This window comes from Seriola aureovittata, chromosome 2 (genome assembly GCF_021018895.1).
Source record: "Seriola aureovittata isolate HTS-2021-v1 ecotype China chromosome 2, ASM2101889v1, whole genome shotgun sequence".
NCBI classification, from domain to species: domain Eukaryota; kingdom Metazoa; phylum Chordata; class Actinopteri; order Carangiformes; family Carangidae; genus Seriola; species Seriola aureovittata.
Window position 1 is genome coordinate 16,734,888 of NC_079365.1, and position 19,341 is coordinate 16,754,228.

At 37.7% G+C, this 19,341-nt stretch overlaps 1 protein-coding gene across 6 annotated transcripts; it reads right to left on the reverse strand.

Moving 5' to 3' along the window:
* Window positions 1-390: 390 nt before the first annotated feature.
* Window positions 391-18,833, reverse strand: LOC130179774 (sodium- and chloride-dependent GABA transporter 2-like). 6 transcript variants are annotated; one of them, XM_056392820.1, is made up of 17 exons: window positions 18,469-18,833; window positions 18,130-18,174; window positions 16,957-17,030; window positions 16,428-16,612; window positions 15,668-15,802; window positions 14,092-14,232; window positions 13,669-13,750; window positions 12,677-12,809; window positions 11,753-11,887; window positions 11,489-11,592; window positions 10,653-10,777; window positions 9,522-9,634; window positions 9,224-9,361; window positions 8,898-9,000; window positions 5,158-5,258; window positions 4,141-4,311; window positions 391-1,199 (listed from the first exon to the last, which is right to left on the reverse strand). In XM_056392820.1, the coding sequence occupies exons 3-17, from the start codon at window positions 16,965-16,967 to the stop codon at window positions 1,050-1,052; spliced, it is 1,827 nt and encodes a 608-aa protein (XP_056248795.1). In that variant the 5' UTR covers window positions 16,968-17,030; window positions 18,130-18,174; window positions 18,469-18,833; the 3' UTR covers window positions 391-1,049. The 6 variants fall into 6 exon arrangements, with proteins under 6 accessions (XP_056248795.1, XP_056248786.1, XP_056248777.1 ...); XM_056392811.1 differs by having other exon boundaries at window positions 18,130-18,239; XM_056392802.1 differs by having other exon boundaries at window positions 18,130-18,833.
* Between the last annotated feature and the right edge of the window lie 508 nt (window positions 18,834-19,341).

Genomic DNA, 19,341 nt, shown 5'->3' on the forward strand with positions numbered 1-19,341 from the left:
GTAGACTATGCTGACACAAATAATTTGCTTTTTCACGGTGGAAGACTTCATGCTTATGGTCCCCACTGTACTATAACAAGAGATAAGTGCAAAAACATACTGTAGATAAATATAACAACATAATATATATCATAGATAGCTAATAGAACCAATTAATAAAGGCAATATTTATACTTACATTTCAATCCATCCTTCACCTGGATCTGTGTATAGCAGACCCTATCAAACATATATATTTATCACAGAATAAAAGGGAAAGATTTAACACATCAATTCCTTTCTAAGTCATTCTGCATTGAATGAATACATCAGCTGCCACTGTCATTGGCACTGGGGATTTTTAAAATCTCAGGTTTAGGAGGACTCAGTAGCATGAATCAGAGACACTGGTTAAAGTTCAAAACAACTTTATTAAGGCTTGGCAGGCAGAAGGGCAAACAATAGGTGAGGTCAGCATGTGGGCTGAGCCAGGCAAACGGAGCAGGCAAAAACTTAAAATCCCCCAAAAAAAGGCAGGAAAGAAAGGCTGGCAAGCTATCGCATAGAAAGCACAGTAGACAATCTGACAGGGAATAAGTGGCAATGGGCCGATATAAATACTAAGAGCTTATTAGGGAATTGGGAACAGGCGAGTGGATCAAAGTGACGAGGGTGGGGAAGAATCAGGTGGCTGAAAGGCAGGAAATAATGAATGAATGAACTGTGACACTGTGGACAGTGACAATATTATGACTGCCGTCCTATTCCTCTATGGAGGTGGGATACTTAAACATGAAGATGGTGATTTAACTTAATCATACTCATTAAAGGATTGCTTTAATTGAAAATAGATTTTAAAAACTTTATAAACTTTGTCTTCTCTATTCTGTGTTTGCTGGTTTAGCATAGGGATACAAAACTCCCTGCTTACCGTGCACGTTGCAGACCTGACATAGTAACCCAGCAGAGTTTATTGCTCATCATAATTTCTTAAAAATGCTCATCTTGTAAAACCTAGAGTTAAAAATAAAAATATCATATTTAAAACATTATCAAAAATGTTCAGTGCCTCAAACTTGCATCTCCATCTCAGACCCACCACTTCCCTTGTAATCATTGGCAGCAGGTGTAAGAGTGTCGTCTGGGTTCAGAGGGCACTGCTCTGGCTGCTTCACCGTGTTGTGTGTCTTGTTTTCAGGGCGGCAAAGCTGCTTGACGTTCTGTGGAAAAAGGTTGGTCATACAACAATCAGTGAGTTCACAATAGCTAAAAATTGCACTAAAAGTGCAGTGCAGTGGGTATCCCAAACCAGTCAACAGGAACATATACAATCATATAATAAACAACCCAAACAGTATACAGGCTCTCAGGGTGTTCCTCCCTGTTATTGTTACATTATATATGTGTTACATATAGATCTTACAACTTAATGTGGCAATAGTTTAACAAACAGGGAGGAGCACTGAGGGAGGAATATTGCAATCTTTTGCAACTACTGGATGGATTGTCATGAGATTTGGTACAGATATTCATACCACCCTCAGGATGAATTGTAATAACTTTGGTGATCCCCTGCCTTTTCATTATTATTAAATGTTTACAGAGAAATGCTTTTGTGATGTTCTCAGTCCTGTCCCCTGACCAGTCAAATCCAACAGTAAGGTTTTATGGCTGCCCTGGCCTGTTTGGGTAAGTTTAGAGAAATCTACCGGGAATTTATACTTGCACATACAGCAGTGGACTGACCAGCGCACTGTGTTGCTGGATGATGTTGCTTTGAGCTTTTGCCAAAAGCTGAGTCAAGTTCAAATTTTTTTCTGGTTCCTCTGCACCGAGACCTGCTGTTCCAAAGCAGCGGTCACCGTGAAATAAATGAGGATGCTGGGGTTCTTGATGCTATGTGTTGTTAGTTTTCTTGTTAATTATTTTTGTGTGTATACTACTATCTCGACATAACTGAAAACGAGGGCATGGCCTCAATAATTCTTCAAGATTTAAATAACAGTTGAATGAATTGAATGAATGAACTAGTCGATTCATTGATTAGTTGAACAAAAGAAAAATAAAAAGCAACTATTTCGACCATTGATTCATTGTTAACGTTCATTCTCCCATTGTGAGAATTTGCCACTTTTTCCAGTCATATGTTGTAGTAAATGAAATATCCTTGAGCTTTGGACTATTGGTCAAATACAGAAAGCTATTTCGAGACATCACCTTGGCTTCTGGAATATTATGTACATTTTTCACTATTTACTGATGATTTTGCAACAAATCTAATTGAAAAAGAAAATTGTCAGATTAATTGATAATGAAAATAATCATTAGTTGCAGCCTTATTTAAAACTATGGCATTTTCTGAATTTATGCTTTCAAAGTGTATATTCTGTAACTAGAATTACTTTAAAAAGATTAGTGGACTAATTGATCAGTCCAACAATAAGATTTAATTGCCAAGTATCATAACAGCTGATTAATTGTTTGAATCATTTTTCAGTTAAAAAATGGCACGAACTTAAAATGTGGCAATTTACTGTTTTTCTTTGTCTTATGTAATCCTAAACTAAATGTCTGACCAGTTTTGGACTGTTAGTTGTACAAAACAAGCAATAGAGGCATTTTCCCACCAATAACTAAGACTCAAACCTTTGACTGGGAAGATTATTTGCAGTTTAAACAGTAATGAAAATAATTGTTAGTTGCAACTCTAGCTTTTTAATGATGTTGGTATTTAGCGTACCAACAGTTTTACCTGTCAAAATGGTGGGAAAATATGAAAAATCAGACACTTGCAGACACTTATAGGCACAAGTGAATAGATGACCTTAAGTTTCTCACATTTTTAAGCATCATTAGTGTCAAGTTGAGTTATTTTGCCAAGCACAGAGGCATGTGCAGCTGTATCTACTTAATCAGCTTGTCTGTCTTGAGGGCCTCATTGATTCACTGCTGTTTTTTTTTTTTTAAAGCTTTAAAACTTAAAGTCTGTGTTTAGACTCTGATGCTTGTTTGACAACAGTGGCTTATACTTGTAACTGTTGCAGGATTTAAATTGGTCTCACTGTTGAATTGCACTTCAGTGACAGTTTTCATTTTCTGCAAAGTAGGAGTGACCTGTTAGTTCACCATGATCCTGATCCTGACAGAGCTGATAGTTCTTAATTTGTGTACTATGTTGTTCTCTTCACTACCTTATATTACAGGGTATCGGCACGCCATGAAAAATCTTAGAAAGCACTGAGTTCATTTTCTTCAAAATACTTTTTATTGGCAGTCACTTTTTTTGCACGTGGTTGCAGATGTTCAGGAGATGTCACGTATCTGTAAATTATAAATGTGACAGTTGATTGCACATGAGGGAAGGTTTTTTTTATTGTTTATTATGCAGTTGTAATGTGTTATTATTATTATTATTATTATTATTATTATTATTATTATTATTACTACTAGCCAAAGTAGCTAGGGAGCTTATTAATTAATTGATTTTTTAAAATTTAATTTAAGATTACATTTTTGACACTTACCTGGATACAGGCAACATTAATTGATTAACTACATTACTAAAAAAAATGTTGTTACACAACTTGGAGGTAGTGACAAAAATGGGAAAATGGGATATAAATATCAACAGAAACAAGTTGGGCAGAAACAGACGTTTCAGATCAGCTGAGTAGATGACCTCTGGGATGTTTATCAAACAATTGACTGGTATTTCTGTCAAAGTCCTGCCAACAGACTGTTCTCACACTACATAATCTGTGTCCTTCAGACAGCTAATTAGATCAGAAAGCAGAGTCTACCACATGGTCTTATCCCTAGACTGTGTGTTACCTTTTCAGTCCCTTTTAAGTCTAAATAGTCATAATAATAACTAAGGTTATGAAACTGAAACTACACTTGTAAGCCATTGCTTAAATGAGAACAAAATTAAACGCATTTCAAAAGACACACAAAAATGAAACAATAAAAAAATTCTTCCTAGTGCCCCAGCCTGGGTTTGATTAAAACCAAATTAAAGGAACAAATGTACTTTCTTTTATCGAGGCAAAAAATTCAACTGAAACCCAGACAGATCAACATATAAAAAACTTTCATATTAATCTCAACTGATCTATTATTGTAATGATCACGTAAGTACATCTTTTTCTTTACTGAGTTTACCTGCCATATCGTCCCTTTCATCTGAGTAACTTTAAAGATGATCCACAGTGGGACTAGGAGAACACAGAACAGCCCAAGAGACCAGCCCAAAGCGTAGGCCCAGGTCGGGTAGACGTAGGTTTTGTTGAACTTGAGAGGCTTGTATCTCACCAATGAAAATATGAAGGTACCCTGATCACAACAACATCAACAACAACAAAAACAACAACAACAACAACAACAAAAAATGGTTATTTTCATATAGTTTCATTGAAATCTGTTCATGGACAACACTTCAATGTGCTTTAGAAATGCTGAACCTGGTTTCATTGTTCAGACTGGGACTAAACCCCCTGTGGTCTGGCGGCTGATTGCGAACACTGGTTGTATAACTTTTCATTTCCTAATCCAATGTGTTCGGTGGTTTAATTTTTTTTCTTTACTCTCTTGTCTTTCTCCTCCATCTCATGTATTATTGTAAGGACAATATTTGTCCTGCTGAATGTCAACATAAACCATGTCTTATGTTTCCGGGAAATATATTCCATGAAGACATAGGAGATATATGACATTCTCTCTCTTCCTTACTCTCTGCATCACCTCGCAGTAGGGAATATTTTTTCAGTAAAAATACACCTGTGTTTTCACCCCAAATAACAAAGAAAAGAGTGTTTCCATCCCTCCAAACTGACACCTCACAGATGTAGTCTGTTTGTCCAAATTAAGTTCTCAGGAAACTCTTTAGAATTCACATTTTTAAAAGCCTCACTTCATTTACATTTCTTCCTCATTCCTCAACTCCCACTATCTACAGGGCGAAGAGTCAGTGATGAAATGTGAGGACAGAAGGAAAATGGCAGTAAACTCCAAACAACAATGAATTTGATGTTATAATGACCAAAAGGAAGTGAAACAAAGCCGCTTCAGTTAGCATTTGTTCATTGCCTTAACTCACGGAAAGGAATCACTAACTTTTCTGTTTTATGGAAAAAAATAAATCAAACTACTACTTCTTTTCAGAAACCTTATTTCACTCACCAGACAAACAGCAGGGGTAATGTAAAGCCAGCAATACTTCATTATCGGCCATGGTCGATAACCAATCATATCTTCAATGTTGTCAAAGAGACGGTCTGCACCTGGTAATAAAAAGGAAAGTTAGTGGCCTGTTTAACGTAAAATCTGTAGAAATCAAAAGGTATTCTACACATTCACCCAGAACTTTAGCTTGTTGCCTTAAACACACATTTCAAAACATAAATCTCGACCAGTTTTCACTATTTTCATATTCGACAAAATTAGGAATACTGATTAAAAAAAGTTACAAATGAAATGTCGTCAAATATGAAATGCAGAGCAGGCCTACAGAGTGGAGTGTTTAGGTTTGTACAGTTATAAAAATGTACTGCTTAGCTGTAAAGGCCCATAGATAAGGTTAATGTGATGTGTAAATCTATTTCACAAATGATGATGTTTATTGACACCGCACTGTACTGATGTGTCTCACACCTGACTGAATGAATATTTTTTAATGCCCACAACACTGGCAACCGGTAGATTATAGTTGTTTAACTTACATACGCCTCGTATCATTCACCAGTGTTAACATCTATTATTAATATATTACTGCTATATAATCAAGCCTATGCAATGTGAAACATTTAACACATTAATATAATGTGTTGTAATGTGTGGGTGCTTGTCACAGTTACAATAGTTAACCTACTCTAAGTTTCCCTAAGTTAATATTGCCTCAGTCACATATTTTCTCACCCTAACCTCAACCCCCTGTGAAGCAGTATTTAAATCCCCTTTGACAATTGGTAGGGAGATGGAGAGGTGGGGGCAGGGTGAATGATGTGTTTTTATAAAGTGAATGTATAGAGCTCTCTTAGATCTTTTGTATTCATTCACATTCAAACAAAGAGTGCCAAAGAAACCAAACACCCCTCCTCAAGAGGATTCGATGTCCATCAAGCTTAAATGAGCTTAAACGGGAGTGATGGAAGGAACAAAGCTCAATGTAAAAGAGAACATAGGAATTAATGTGAGGACAAAATATCTACTCAATATCAACTGACAAAGTACCCCAGGAGTGAGGTATTGGGCAGAAGTGCATGCCCTGTTGTAAAAAGTAAACAGGGTAAGGGATAACATTCACTTCATTTAACAGTGAATAAACCACTTACAGGTTTTAAACCCAGTGAGCATCAATAATAACACTTGGTAATAGTGTAATTGAGGGAGTAATTTCACAGTTTTAGAATAAGAATAAGAAGGTGTTTTGTTTATCCTCATATAGAGTAACTGTGCACAGCAGTCCCACTTTGAGGATAAATTATAAGATGACCAGTACTGGATTTTCGAGGCTGAAACTGATAATTATTTGAGCTTTAAAAAAATGACAATTATATATTGGTGGTATAATCCCTTAAATTTAGGTATTATGACTTAAAGAGCGTGGCTTTTGAAAAGTTGAAAAGTAAATGTGCCAGTGCTCTCTGGTGGACAAACCATGTAATGGTGTCACTACATCTAAATGACATCAGATATCTTTGATATTTCTTTTCTGGAAATTCTTGGTTTTCATTGGTTAATATCAATGCCACTTCCCATATTCTGTATATGTGCTAAGATAAAACTAACAAACAAATAATAACTCAGATTCTCATCTTGAGTTAGTCCTTCTATTAAGATATGTATCAATAACATTGGACATCATAGCTTAAATTTAAATATTCAACAAAAATTGTCTCATAGCATCCTTTTTCTCAGGTCTTATTGACTTCATTTTTCACAGCTTTATGTTTGTGGGGTAGAAACAGTCAATAAAAGTTTTATTGAAAGCATGGTTTGAGACCTACTTTTTGACCAATTAAACCAATGAACATGCTGTGAGTTAACTCCTGTTATTTAAGGGGACTGATCATAGTTTTTGAAGACCTACAAGATACTCCACTGGACAAATATAAGATTTGTGTTTCAAGGTTTGGGTTGAAAAACAGTGACTGAATGATTTTTTTAAATTTATTTTCTAATGAATTTGATGTATTTTGTGGTATAGATCGCAGGTGTCCTAAAATTTGGGATATTATATATGTGAGCATGGATGGATAATTGAATAGGCGTTCTGGGCAGATGCCCAGGAGGTATTAAGGCTAACCAAAACTCAAGAAATATCACCAAAACCGTTTCTAGACCGGAAGAAACATTGCTAACTCCACTCCAGACACTATTCTTATTGGGAACTCTAAACAAGCAGGTCAGAGTAAAAAAGCCATTAGCTCTCATCTCAGCCCCAATTCCAACGTTAGGGAAAGGAATTGCATGGCTGAAATCCGTGTGCCACAAAGTTTATTGACAATTTCAATATCTTTTGGAACTGTAAAGACTGCTTTAAATCTGATGGGGTTCCTCCAAACATCACTGGATCCAGAGTCAGTTCTGCTCTTGGGACGCCATACCCAAACAAGAATGTGTGGATAAGGACAGAGCACACAGACAGCCTGTATCTCTCTCCTCAAACCTGACCCTCTGCTCCACATCACCACAGGCATTCAGACGATGTCTCAGTCCCAATCAGATTACTCAGTGATCTTAAATATGTCACTGTTAAGCCACAGTCAGTCTCCTGTCCTGTCACAAAATCCCTACAGCTGAAATTAGCTCTTTATAATGTCAGATTGTTGGCTAACAAATCCGTGTTGACCTGTTAATTGAAAACAACTTGCATAGTATGTTTGTATTAATTTTTTTTAAGACCTCCCGTGCTGCTGGTGTAGCAACACTGATAGAGGCTTGTCCTCCAGACTATAATTCAGGTCGTACCCAACCCTTAATCACAACACTCTACAGTTTGTGGGCCAGCAGTGGTGGGTAAATCACTGCCCATCTACTCTTGGCTTCCAGCTTCCCTCCTGCTCCATATCCAGCGAGAGGGGCTCGTTGTGCCTCCTCTCTCATTAGGCGAGCTGCTTGTTTCTTGCTTCTTTCATCCAGGCACAGAGTTGACAACAACTGCCATGTTGATTTGGCTGGGAAACCTCTGCAACTGATCTCCACAGGGATCAAACCATGACTGCCATCCCTTGTCCTTGTATTCCTGACCTAAGGGTGGATACTTTGTGACCTTTCTCTTGTGGGCCTGTTTGCATCCCTCATCCCATCTCAACAAAACTTATTTCCCAGTCTTTGGTTGACCACAACTCAATGTCTGGGTGCAGGGTTGTGTGCACAACCTTTTCTGTTTCAATCCATTTTAATCTGGTGTGACAGTCATGCATTTTGTACTCCCACCATCCACCAACCACCACTCTGGTGGACTCTCAGGTTAGACAGGAATGTTATCCACCCTCAACCTAGTACGATCTGGACAACGATCCACTACACTGCACAACAGGTGCGTAGCCGAAGATGCTGGCCTGAAAAGGGTTATGTATGGCTCCAATTGAGAATTTATTCAGATGTTTCAGATTTGCTGGAACAGACACAAATCAGAGCTGAACCAACCAACAGTTCATATTGTGGTCTCACTCAGTGGTTTCAGTCTGCTTCAGTCCAAAAACATGACAAACCACGGAAAAAAAGGCTTTTAATAATTAGTCACAAAGAATGAGCCATTGTGACTGTTAAGAGAATTTCTTTCAGTGAACACTTATTTAACCATGACCCGACCATCTAAAACCGTATGATTTGTTAGAATTAAGACAATTCCAACATGCACAAAATAAACATGAAAGTATATTGTTGATTAAGGCAGGATAACCATAATGACTCACCATATATCCATCCAATTGCTATCGTCTGACACACTGAAAGAAGAAGAAGATTGTTGCCACTACAAACATAATGGTCAAAGAGTTGAAGGAAATACAAGCCACCCTGCAGGAAGATAGAGGTTCAATTGTTAGTGCACATCAACACAAAAACAACACACTTCATTTCAGTTAGATTAGTGCTAAAGCAGCTCATCGTGCTGCATGACACATTGACAGTAATCAGTATCGGCCCGTTTCTGGACAGTTCACAGGCTAACTTTTATTCACTGTGAACTGATCACAAACATGAACATTTCTGGGAGACCACCACCAATTTGAGTTCCCACCTCTGTGACGAGAAGGAGGCCGAGAAAGAAGCAAACAGAGCAGAGACAAAGCAACAGCAGCTCTCGGCGATAAGCTCTTCGAAACACAGTGGGAAACATGTCCGTCACTGAGGTCATCAGGCACTCAAGACTCACAAACTGCCAGAGACACAGACCAATGAGCTAAGTGAAACACTTCAATGAAAACCAAAATAACTAAGATTAACTGGAATTCACAATTTTAAAGTATGAAGGTAATTTAATGATTAATAGTTGGCTAAATGCAAATATCTTGTTTGTTTGTTTGTTTTTATCTCACCTGTGTATCTGCACCCAACAAGATGACCATGACGAAGAAGCATATAGCCCATAGCTGAGGTAAAGGCATCATGGCTACTGCACGTGGATAGGCAATAAATGCCAAACCAGGTCCTGTAACACATGTTCGTCCATTGAATGCCACTTTCCACAATTCATTTCAGATGGAAAGCTTTTTTTTTTTTTTTATCATTTTACTATATCGATAATTGTTTTAAGGTTAAGGTTAAAGTGGCTATAATCAATATTTTAATTATAACAATGTATCAAAACAATGTAACAGTGTGAAAGACGTCATAGTGATGAATCATTTGAATCTGCAGCTCATACTTAGCTCATTGTTTAGCTTCAACTTTACTGTTTTGGTTCACTCATTGCTCTAATAGCAGCGTCTTAAACAACAAAAAAACCACTGTACACTATCGGCTCAGCCCCAAACAGCAGACAGACACAGTTAGAGACTGGCTGGGACTGTGGACCATCTTGACTTGAATGGCATTATTGTTGTTCTTGCAATCAAGAAGTTGCAGTGGTAAGTTGAACATCTTAGATTAGATCATGTTTCTGAAACCAAGTGGAGACACTGGCAAGACAGTCGAGCTACTGTGAAAACTGGCAACACTTTATTTTGCAGATCCTGTATTTTCCAGATAATTTCCTGGAAACTTTAATCACAATTTCCTAAAAATTAGCTGGTACTTAGCTGTAAATCACACATTTCCAAGAATGGCAGACACAGTTTGATTTTTAATTGTAAGGGGAATAGAGAAAGTGCTACCTGAAAGTGAAGTTTATTGATCATGGTAACAGTTTGAAAGAAAACCCTACTCTTTCAAATGCAGCTGAAAACACAAAAATCTTGTGGAATTTACAGGTTTTTAATCATAGCCTGACCAATAATCAATTTCTGAGGTTGGTATAATTACTGGCATGAATTTTGAAAAAGAAATCTGATAATAAAATATCAGATAATTTCATTTTTACACATTTTTGATAAGTATCCCTTAAATTCTTTCGTGGTATCAGCTCTATAATTATCTGCAGGGCAGCTCTTCAGGTAAACAGAGAGGATTTAATAAAGTGATCACTGAGTGTAAATATTACAACACAAACTATGTAGTGGTGTTTTTACCAGAGGCAGCCACTTCAGATATTGGCAGTCCTTGTTCGTAGGACATGAAGCCCAAAACAGAAAAGATTGCAAACCCTGCCACAAAACTGGACCCGCCGTTCACCAAGCAAAGAACAAACGTGTCTCTGAGGGAAAAAACACACACCACAAACACCAAAACTGTTTAGCAAAACAGTGGGATTGTGTTAAAAAGTTACACTGAGAAGAAAACTGTAGAGCATGACGGAGATAATGGTAAAAGTGAATACTCAGAACACATCTGGCTTCTGAATACACAAAACAATGGTCAAAAACGTGATTGTCACGTGTCATTTTACAGTCAAATAAAACATTGATGACTGATGATGGGTGATGTAAAACGTTAACGTGCGTGTGGATTGTTTAAAACCAGGTGTCTTAAATAACGCCATGATTAGCATGCAGGTTGAAACAGGTCTGCATTTTTTTAAAATCATGCCTGACTAAACAAAGGCTTTTAATGCACTGCACCTTCCCCCCTCATTTAATTTCCCTCTCATTTCTCTACACCAGTTTGCTCCATTATTACTTTATATTTCTACAAACAAAAATATATGCCATCAGAATAACTTGAAAGATGCTATAATCACTTAAAATTTAAAGAAGTGGAGACTTTTACTAGAAATTCCCTCCTCTTAAATTTTTTTTCTTCTAGCACCCTCAGGTTCTGAGAGCCTACTGGTTGATCTGGTCTCTTATCAAGTCATAATAGAGAAAAAGAGAAAACCTTATCGCTAGAATATAAGGTCAGCCTTCTGCATGTGTTTTACAAATACATTTAAATATAGGACAAAGAACAAAATACAGAGAGCACTTACTTGAAACAATCATTGTTATACTGATTGTAACTACCCAGGGCGGTCAAACTCCCCTGACAAATCCCAAAAGAGAAAAGAACCTGTGCGCCTGCGTCCATCCAAACCTAAGCAGATTCCAAAACAAAAATATGAGTAAAGTTTCACCAGTTAAAGTACTGAAGGAATGGAGATGTCTGCACAAGTATGTGTGTATATTGGCTTCTGACTGAGGTGGCAGCTTGTCTTGGTATTTACTGTATGTGGAATAGTTGACTTTTTACTTACTTGAGGGTCCACCAACCTTGTTGGGTCAGGATACAGGTAGAAAGCTAAGCCATCCATAGCTCCTGGTAGAGTGAGTCCACGAGCCAACAGAACCACCAGCATGAGGTAGGGGAATGTGGCTGTAAAGTAAACTACCTGTCAACATGAGACAAAGGCAGGTTTTTGCTTTTAATGCAGAGCAGCTCTTGAACCTGCAGCCACAGAGGAACATTGAATATGACAAACTCAGCTCAGCTCAAGTATTGTAACTCTAAACACTGAAGACACTGTAGCATTGTCTGTTCAAAGGAGGCCATGTATGAAGGCATTTGCAGTTGTTATGTTATTATTATGTTATTTATTCTTTTTACCCATCTGTAGTTGTGATTGTTCTGGTTGTTCTAGAACTAATCGACTAATCAATTAATTAGTCTGTTGACAGAAAAATAATCTGCAGCTGTCTAGATAATTAATCGAATTGTTTTAAATTTATGAAAGCTTCTGAAATGTGAATATTTCGAGGTTTCCTTAGAGCTTTGAGAAACTGGCATTTTTTTGTTGCAATTTTATTGGCCAAACAACTAACTGATTAATCAACAAAATAATCAACAAATTCATGGATAATAAAAATAGTCATAAGTTACAGTCCTAGATTGGTCTGCATTGTTTTTTATGCCACATGTTTGGTGTTGGTCGTGTTTGTTGGGAGGTTAGGGACAGGGATAGTGAAGACAACAAGGCGCCTGAAGAAAGGCTCACTGCTCTTTTTGAATAATGCTTGACATATTTGCATTTGGCATTTAAAGCCATTTCCATTGTAACATCTAAAGAACAAGCACCTTGCACTAACAGAGGTGCCGCTCCAGTTGAAGGGTCAGAACACTAAAATCAATAAGCCTCATGCGAGAACCACTACATCAAACAGATACACAGAAATAGCTCTACCTTTCCAGTGGATCTCACTCCTTTCCAAACACAGAAGTAGCACAGGATCCACGCCAGTAAGAGACACAAAGCCAACTCCCACCTCAGGCTACCAATCTCCTCAATCCCTTGAGATATACCCAGTACTCGTCTCCTGAAAATAAACACATAATTACCATGACTTGATAAAAATCAAATGCTCTTGGCCTTGCAAAAGAAAAATTTCAGTTTCAGGGGAAAATTAGTAACTGAGATATTTCTGACAGTTGAATAAAAAGATAAAACATCAAAATGAAGCACTAATTACCATTACACTACATAACATTAGTGATGCCGTGCATACCTATTGTATATCGTGTATAACCAACTGAAGCAATAAATTATCTCATTTTGATGTAACCGGCTCATTTATATTCTGTCATTGTCTGCTCATATGTCAAGGAAAAACAAGAATTACCGCCTCAGGGTTGTGCACCTCCCCCAACCAAGTTGCAGTTTAAATGCACGTCTGTCTTGACTCACATAACATATGTAGTGAAGACTTTGCAGGAATCTAATAAAATATATTTACTGTATTTGCAGAACATTATGATGTCACAGTGAAGCTGACCTTTGACCATTCATTCGTCACTATAGACATTCATGTGAAATTTTCATAATTAGAATAGGAATTCTTAAGCCAAAAACATGTTTTATGAGGTCACAGTGACATTGAGTTTTTAGGAAAACTCAACATGGCAGTCAAAATAATTTGTTAAAATGGTCTGGACCTGTCTTGACTGAAGCACAGTTACAGTAACTCACTGAAAGAAATGTTTTTTTTTTACAGCCATGTTAGCGGTGCTAGCAGCTCTGTCATCACATCATTATTTCTGCAGTGACGGCATGTAATTTTAACAGATTCCAGGCCGTCACCTCATAATGAAGTGTGAAAGATCATGGACAAATACTCGCAATATCAACTTTCCGTGTCAGTGCCAACGAAAAAGAAGACACGTGTGAATTATACTTACTCCCAGAATTCTGTTGCAGGTGTGGTTGCGTTTGCTGTCCAGTTTGAGGACGCATTTGTTTTATCAAATTCAACACAAGACTCTGAGAAAACAAACAAAAAAAAAAAATCATGACATTTTATTTGATCAAAGTGCAGATAAACAAATATTTGATAACAAAGAGATACTTATAGTTCTATAAACTCATAAAGTACAAATTAATCCCAATAATTCCACACTAATTTCAGATGTGAGGAACCCTGGAATATCACTGCTACAGGGTTTTGTGAAACCAGTCACTTGAGCTATCAATCAATCAAGAACGCAAGCAGTTTATTAGAAATTCTTGTATTTCTGTATCAATTCAAATGCGACCTCACGGGCCTTTGTCTGCATTTAAGTAGATATAAGGTAGTTGATTTCTGTATCTGTCTGCATGTCTACCTGTGTTCCAGGTGTTTCTGCAGCTGGCCCATGGGACTTCAGCACTGAAAGATGAGAAGAGGTAGAAGAAGGCCCATGCCTGGATGACAATGTATGACACGGCAGCATATGCAATCACCACCTGGGTAGCGTAGCCAATCCCTAGGGAGACAGACGAGGTGCAGTTGATGTTAATTATTGACAATAATAGGAAAAAATAACAATGGAGGGTGTATAAGATCTATATTCTTAAAGAAATAGTATCAGTGGGCCACATGTGAAGCATGTGAAGCAAGATTCAAGCTATGCCAGCTGCTCTGAGGAGAGGCATGCCTGTTCACAGGCTAGCATGGATCGAGTTTCTTCTCATTGTGCCAGCTGGCAAACCTGCTATGACTAAGGTTAATTGACTGGTAAGATGTTTAAGTGTGTGATCTTGTTGATACATGGGAATGAGTGAGAGCTCTGCGCAGTCATCTTGACTGATAGCAACTGGTCTTATAACCATAATTCCTGAGCAAGGATATATAACCTGCACATCAAAGTGTGCAATTAATCCATCCATCAATTTACTCATCCTTGTTGGTGTGCATGACAGCATAATAATATGAATGCCTCCTATGAATAGGAAGGTGATGATTCATATTGAGAGGTATGGTGTCAGGCCCTTGGGGGAAAGTCAACACGTAACTCCTATTTCCTTCATTAGCCACTCTAATGAGCGAAAGGGATTTTTCTTTAATGAGAATGAAGTTTTGAACACAGTCGCCTTCGTTCAGAGGCAGGATGGAGTTTGGTCTGACCAAGTCAATGCCAAATCCTTGCTCCAGCTCTTTACATAGGACATTTCTGCTCTTGTCTGGATCATATAACTTGTGATAGGACGTAAATCCAGGTACAGACAGACTTCTGAGTGAACAGGGTCATTCAGGTTTCCCAGGTGTGACAGACAGGTCTTTTAAGACACACAGGTGTTGATTATCACAACTGATTTTGCAATAGAGTACAGGTTCCTTTGTTGTTCTCAAGTCAACCAACCAATAAATCCCTGAAACTTCTATGACAGCAGTTAAGAAGCGCATTATTAGTAAATAAAACCAATGAAGTCATAGTCAAATCAGGTAATGCCATATTTATAGTATGCCAATCTAAACACGCCAAGAAGTATCCATATTAACAAGTCATTCAGTTCTGTACTGAGTCTGTTCTTCCATTTAAAACAAGTGAAAACATCTTGGCCAAAGTTGTTATGTGTTCAGTGCAGTTTCATGCATTTAGATTTTATGTTGTATTGAGCTATGCCTATATTGGCGTAATATATCAGAGCTTAGAGCTGTGTTTTATCAGTTAAATCAACTTAATTTATATCAGTCCTGAAGGAACTCACTAACCTACCTACAATAACAAAATGTGATTAAAAGATTCAATTATTATGCTTTACTATATACTATATAAAGGTTTAGCCCTGAAAGTGTGACACATTTCATTTCCAAAATATTTTTTTGTACATACTGGACATAGATGTAACTGTGGGGATGAAGGAGTATTTTTACACACTAATCTGCTAATTACATAATACTGTTCTGTTTACACTGACCTTCAAACAAAGGGCAGAAGTGCCTCCAGCACGTGATGCATCCCTGAGATGTGAACTGTCCCATGGCCGTCTCCAGGAGGAACATAGGGATACCACAGGCAAGCAGAAACAAGACATATGGAACCAGAAATGCACCTGAGAGAAGAATAATGAGCATGACAAACAAACCAAATCACTCTTTTCTGAGCGTTCATTTGAGTCACATCATTCATGTTGATAAATCTACTTTTTTTTTTTTGAAGGAAGAAAAACACATTCAATGAAAGAGGTTTTTTGATCACACGTAAAAATGCAAAATCTAAACACACTGTTAGCCCACATGGGTTCTTACAGTATTTGCAGTAGACACTGATTGTACTTTTAGCAGTCCTATTCATTCTAAAGAACCGAATCTTGTACATCTAGTCACAGATTGTGGCCTTGAAAAATATGAAACACTGATGTAATAATGCAGATTTTAGGGAGGCACAGCTTTAATGTCAAACCAGTTATTGATAATGTTTTTTTAATATATAAATGACTGACTATCCCAAGTTCCCAAACAATGGTCTCCTTTGTCCCATGAGCTGCATTTGATTACACGAAAACGAAATGTTCCTTTAACAAACAGAAGCTTATCATTTAAATCTTTGAAGGCGTCAAGGTTACTTTTCCACATTTGTTGGCATTACATTTCGATTAAGAGCAGTCGCTTGACTTTGTGCAGAATGATGTAAAAGCGGAAAATGACTTATTTTTCTAGATTTGGGATCCTGCTTACCTCCCCCATTTTTGTAGCACAAATAGGGGAACCTCCAGAGGTTTCCCAGGCCGACCAGGGTTCCTGCTACAGCCAGCAGGAACTCCAACTTGCTCGCCCATTGGCCGCGATCCAACAGCTGCGTCTTCGTCACCAGTCTGTTATCTTGACTGGGCATCTCGAGACTGTTTCCTTTGAGGAATTCCCTTGACATGTTCAGAGACAGAAAACTAAATTAATTACAAATATGATGAAATCTGACCTGAAATGTCCTTCCACCTCCTTCACTTCTTTAGGACAAGGTCTTTCAAACCTTTGGAGCTCTGAGTTGTGAACAGAGACAAAACTACTCAGCTGATTATTTGGCACTGCTCACAAGCTTTATTTATTTATTTGTTTGTTGAACTTTAAGCTTGTCGGATTATCAGGAATGGAAAGTTTTCACCGGCAGGTGTTTATCAGAAAGCTGCACTTATTGGAGCACATGCCAGAATTGAAGTGATGCATTTAGCAGCCTGGTGTAAAACAAAAAACACAGTGAGGTACTTACCCCTCCCCCATGAGTTGCTTACAGCAACAGCAAACTGATCAGTATTCCTCTCAGCCGGGTGCACCGCAGCATCTCTACACAATCATGTCATGAGCAGAGCCAGAGTAAGAGACAAAGTAGCTATGGTTCCCCTTGGCTCCTCTATGACCTAAATACTGTTGGATTGGTCTGCAGAGCATCATGTCTCACTTGAAATAGTGTTTGGCTCTGACAATGGTCCAAGGTCTACTTCCTTGCTGTATTTTTCCACTGAGGCAGGGGTAGCTTGAGTCATTGAGATTAGCACAGTTGCTAACAACTAAACCAAATCAGCTGAGCCGTCTCGGCTATGTCAGTGGCTGGAAACAGGCTTCAGTTATCTGCCAAATGGGAATTTGTATCCTTGGGTACTAAATCATGCAAAACAATACGAATAACATTTTTGTTTTCTGACAGCCATCTGGTGTGAATAACTGAAGCTGACTATCTGGATAGATGTATTTTGTTTGCACTCATATTTACACTGTATGGCATCTTATTATTGTGATACAGTGCCATGAAAGTGCAGCTTTATAATGTACATCTGCAGCTCTTAGTGCACTGGTGCTCTACTTCTTCTTTTTATATTTACCTTCAAAATGTCTGACATTACTGTGTTTATTACTGTAATATTGCTCAATCAATCATAAATCAATTCTATTTTACTAACTTCCTTTTCCTAGTTTTTATAGTTGTCTACTTAACTGTTTCTCTCCTGCTACTGTGACACTTGCATTTAACAATGTGGCATCAGTAAAGTTTATCTTATTTCATCATTATAAATTGGCACAAATATGGAGGCTGGAGTGTGCAACTGCAAAAATAAATATTTATACATTTTTCTGTGTTTAATTATAGTAAGGCAATAATTTGATGCATTTGAACAAATGTTATCATAATACATCTCATTTATATTCAAATTATGTTATTAAAATGGTAAACATTCAACAAATGTGCTAATTAATACCTGTATTTGGAACTTGGACTTTGTAAGTGAATTTGCAAAACAGTTTTAGATGTGTATTCCATCTCACAATTAACTTATCTCATCTTCCATTGTGCTTAAAATTTTGAAACTTCAAACCAGTAAAATTGCACAGTTACTAGGTACATGAAATACAGTGTAAAATAAACTTTAAGCTTAATTTTACTCACCCAGTCTGATGGTAAATCTGTCTGAATGAACAGAAGGAACAGCTTCTATATTGAGTGAGATGGTTAGGCTGAAGTCCAGCTCACATTACACCTAATTAGCAAAGCTCTCCCTTTGGTGAAGCAAGCAGCACAAATATCATTTCTTGGAACATGACTAAATAAGCATCTGTCATACAGTAGAACAAAATCTTCAGTCAACAGATGAAAGAATTCTTTCATGACATCCCTGAACAAAATGTCATGAGACGATCAGCTCAGTTAACACGCATAAGCCAGTGGTCTAACCAGAAGCACAGGTTCATAACCACAAAGCTCTCTCACAGACAGACATGTGCGTACTTATTGTGTAAACAGTGGTGTCCGACTTCAGTGGTTGTTGGAGATTGTTGTGGTTGTTGAGGTCTGTTTGCTTAAAACCATAATCCACAATATTTTGATGACATAAGCGTGAGGTCTGCTCAAGTGCAACGCCGAAGAGTTTGAGTTACATGAGAAACTTGTGCTCTCCTCCACCTATGATAAATCAATCCAGTTTGTGTTAATCCCACTACTCACAGAGCTTTCTGCCACAAGAAGCAGAGACTTACAGTTTATGTATCTACAGTACCGTAGAAGTCCAGGTCAAAAACAACAGCCTTATCTGAAAAGTGCAGCAGCTAAATTGCGTTTCCTTGCAATGCATGCTGAGCTGCGTCTGAAGATGAAAATGAAACTGTACTTGATTATAAATGAGTGGCAGGGCTCTTCAGACACCACTTCTGTCCACACAGAAATATCTTTATAACAATAACATAACAATAATAACATTTTATAGAGAAATTGATGATGCCCAGAGGATGAGTCCTATTGACTTTGGTGATCTGCAGATTTTTCCTTTTGCATCACTAATAGTTCAAAGTTTTTACTTCTCCATTGAAACATCTCGAGTTCTTCTACCTTTACTGGCACATTTATGTCTCCCAGATGATTCCTCGTTATTATGATCTCCTGAATTTTCCTCTGGCGTTAACTGCAGGTACACATTTGTGGTTTTAAGTGAAACGCCTTCATAACCTTTTGATGGATTTCTATGAAATTTGGTACAGACCCTTCTTTACAACTTTGCTGATCCTTTAACTTTCATCAGTGCTATCATCAGGTCAAAACTGTCAAAACAAGTACAGCCTCACAGAGCTGGTTGCATGGCTGTGGACTTAAAAGTCTTGTTCATTG

What these genes read in the sequence shown, in the direction of transcription:
- LOC130179774 (XM_056392820.1), bottom strand. An exon ending in CTTCTGCCCTTTGTTTGAAG is followed by an intron (nt 14,233 to 15,667) that starts GTCAGTGTAAAC and finishes CTGTCTCCCTAG; the next exon opens with GGATTGGCTACGCTACCCAG. An exon ending in GAGTGAGATCCACTGGAAAG is followed by an intron (nt 11,888 to 12,676) that starts GTAGAGCTATTT and finishes TCATGTTGACAG; the next exon opens with GTAGTTTACTTTACAGCCAC.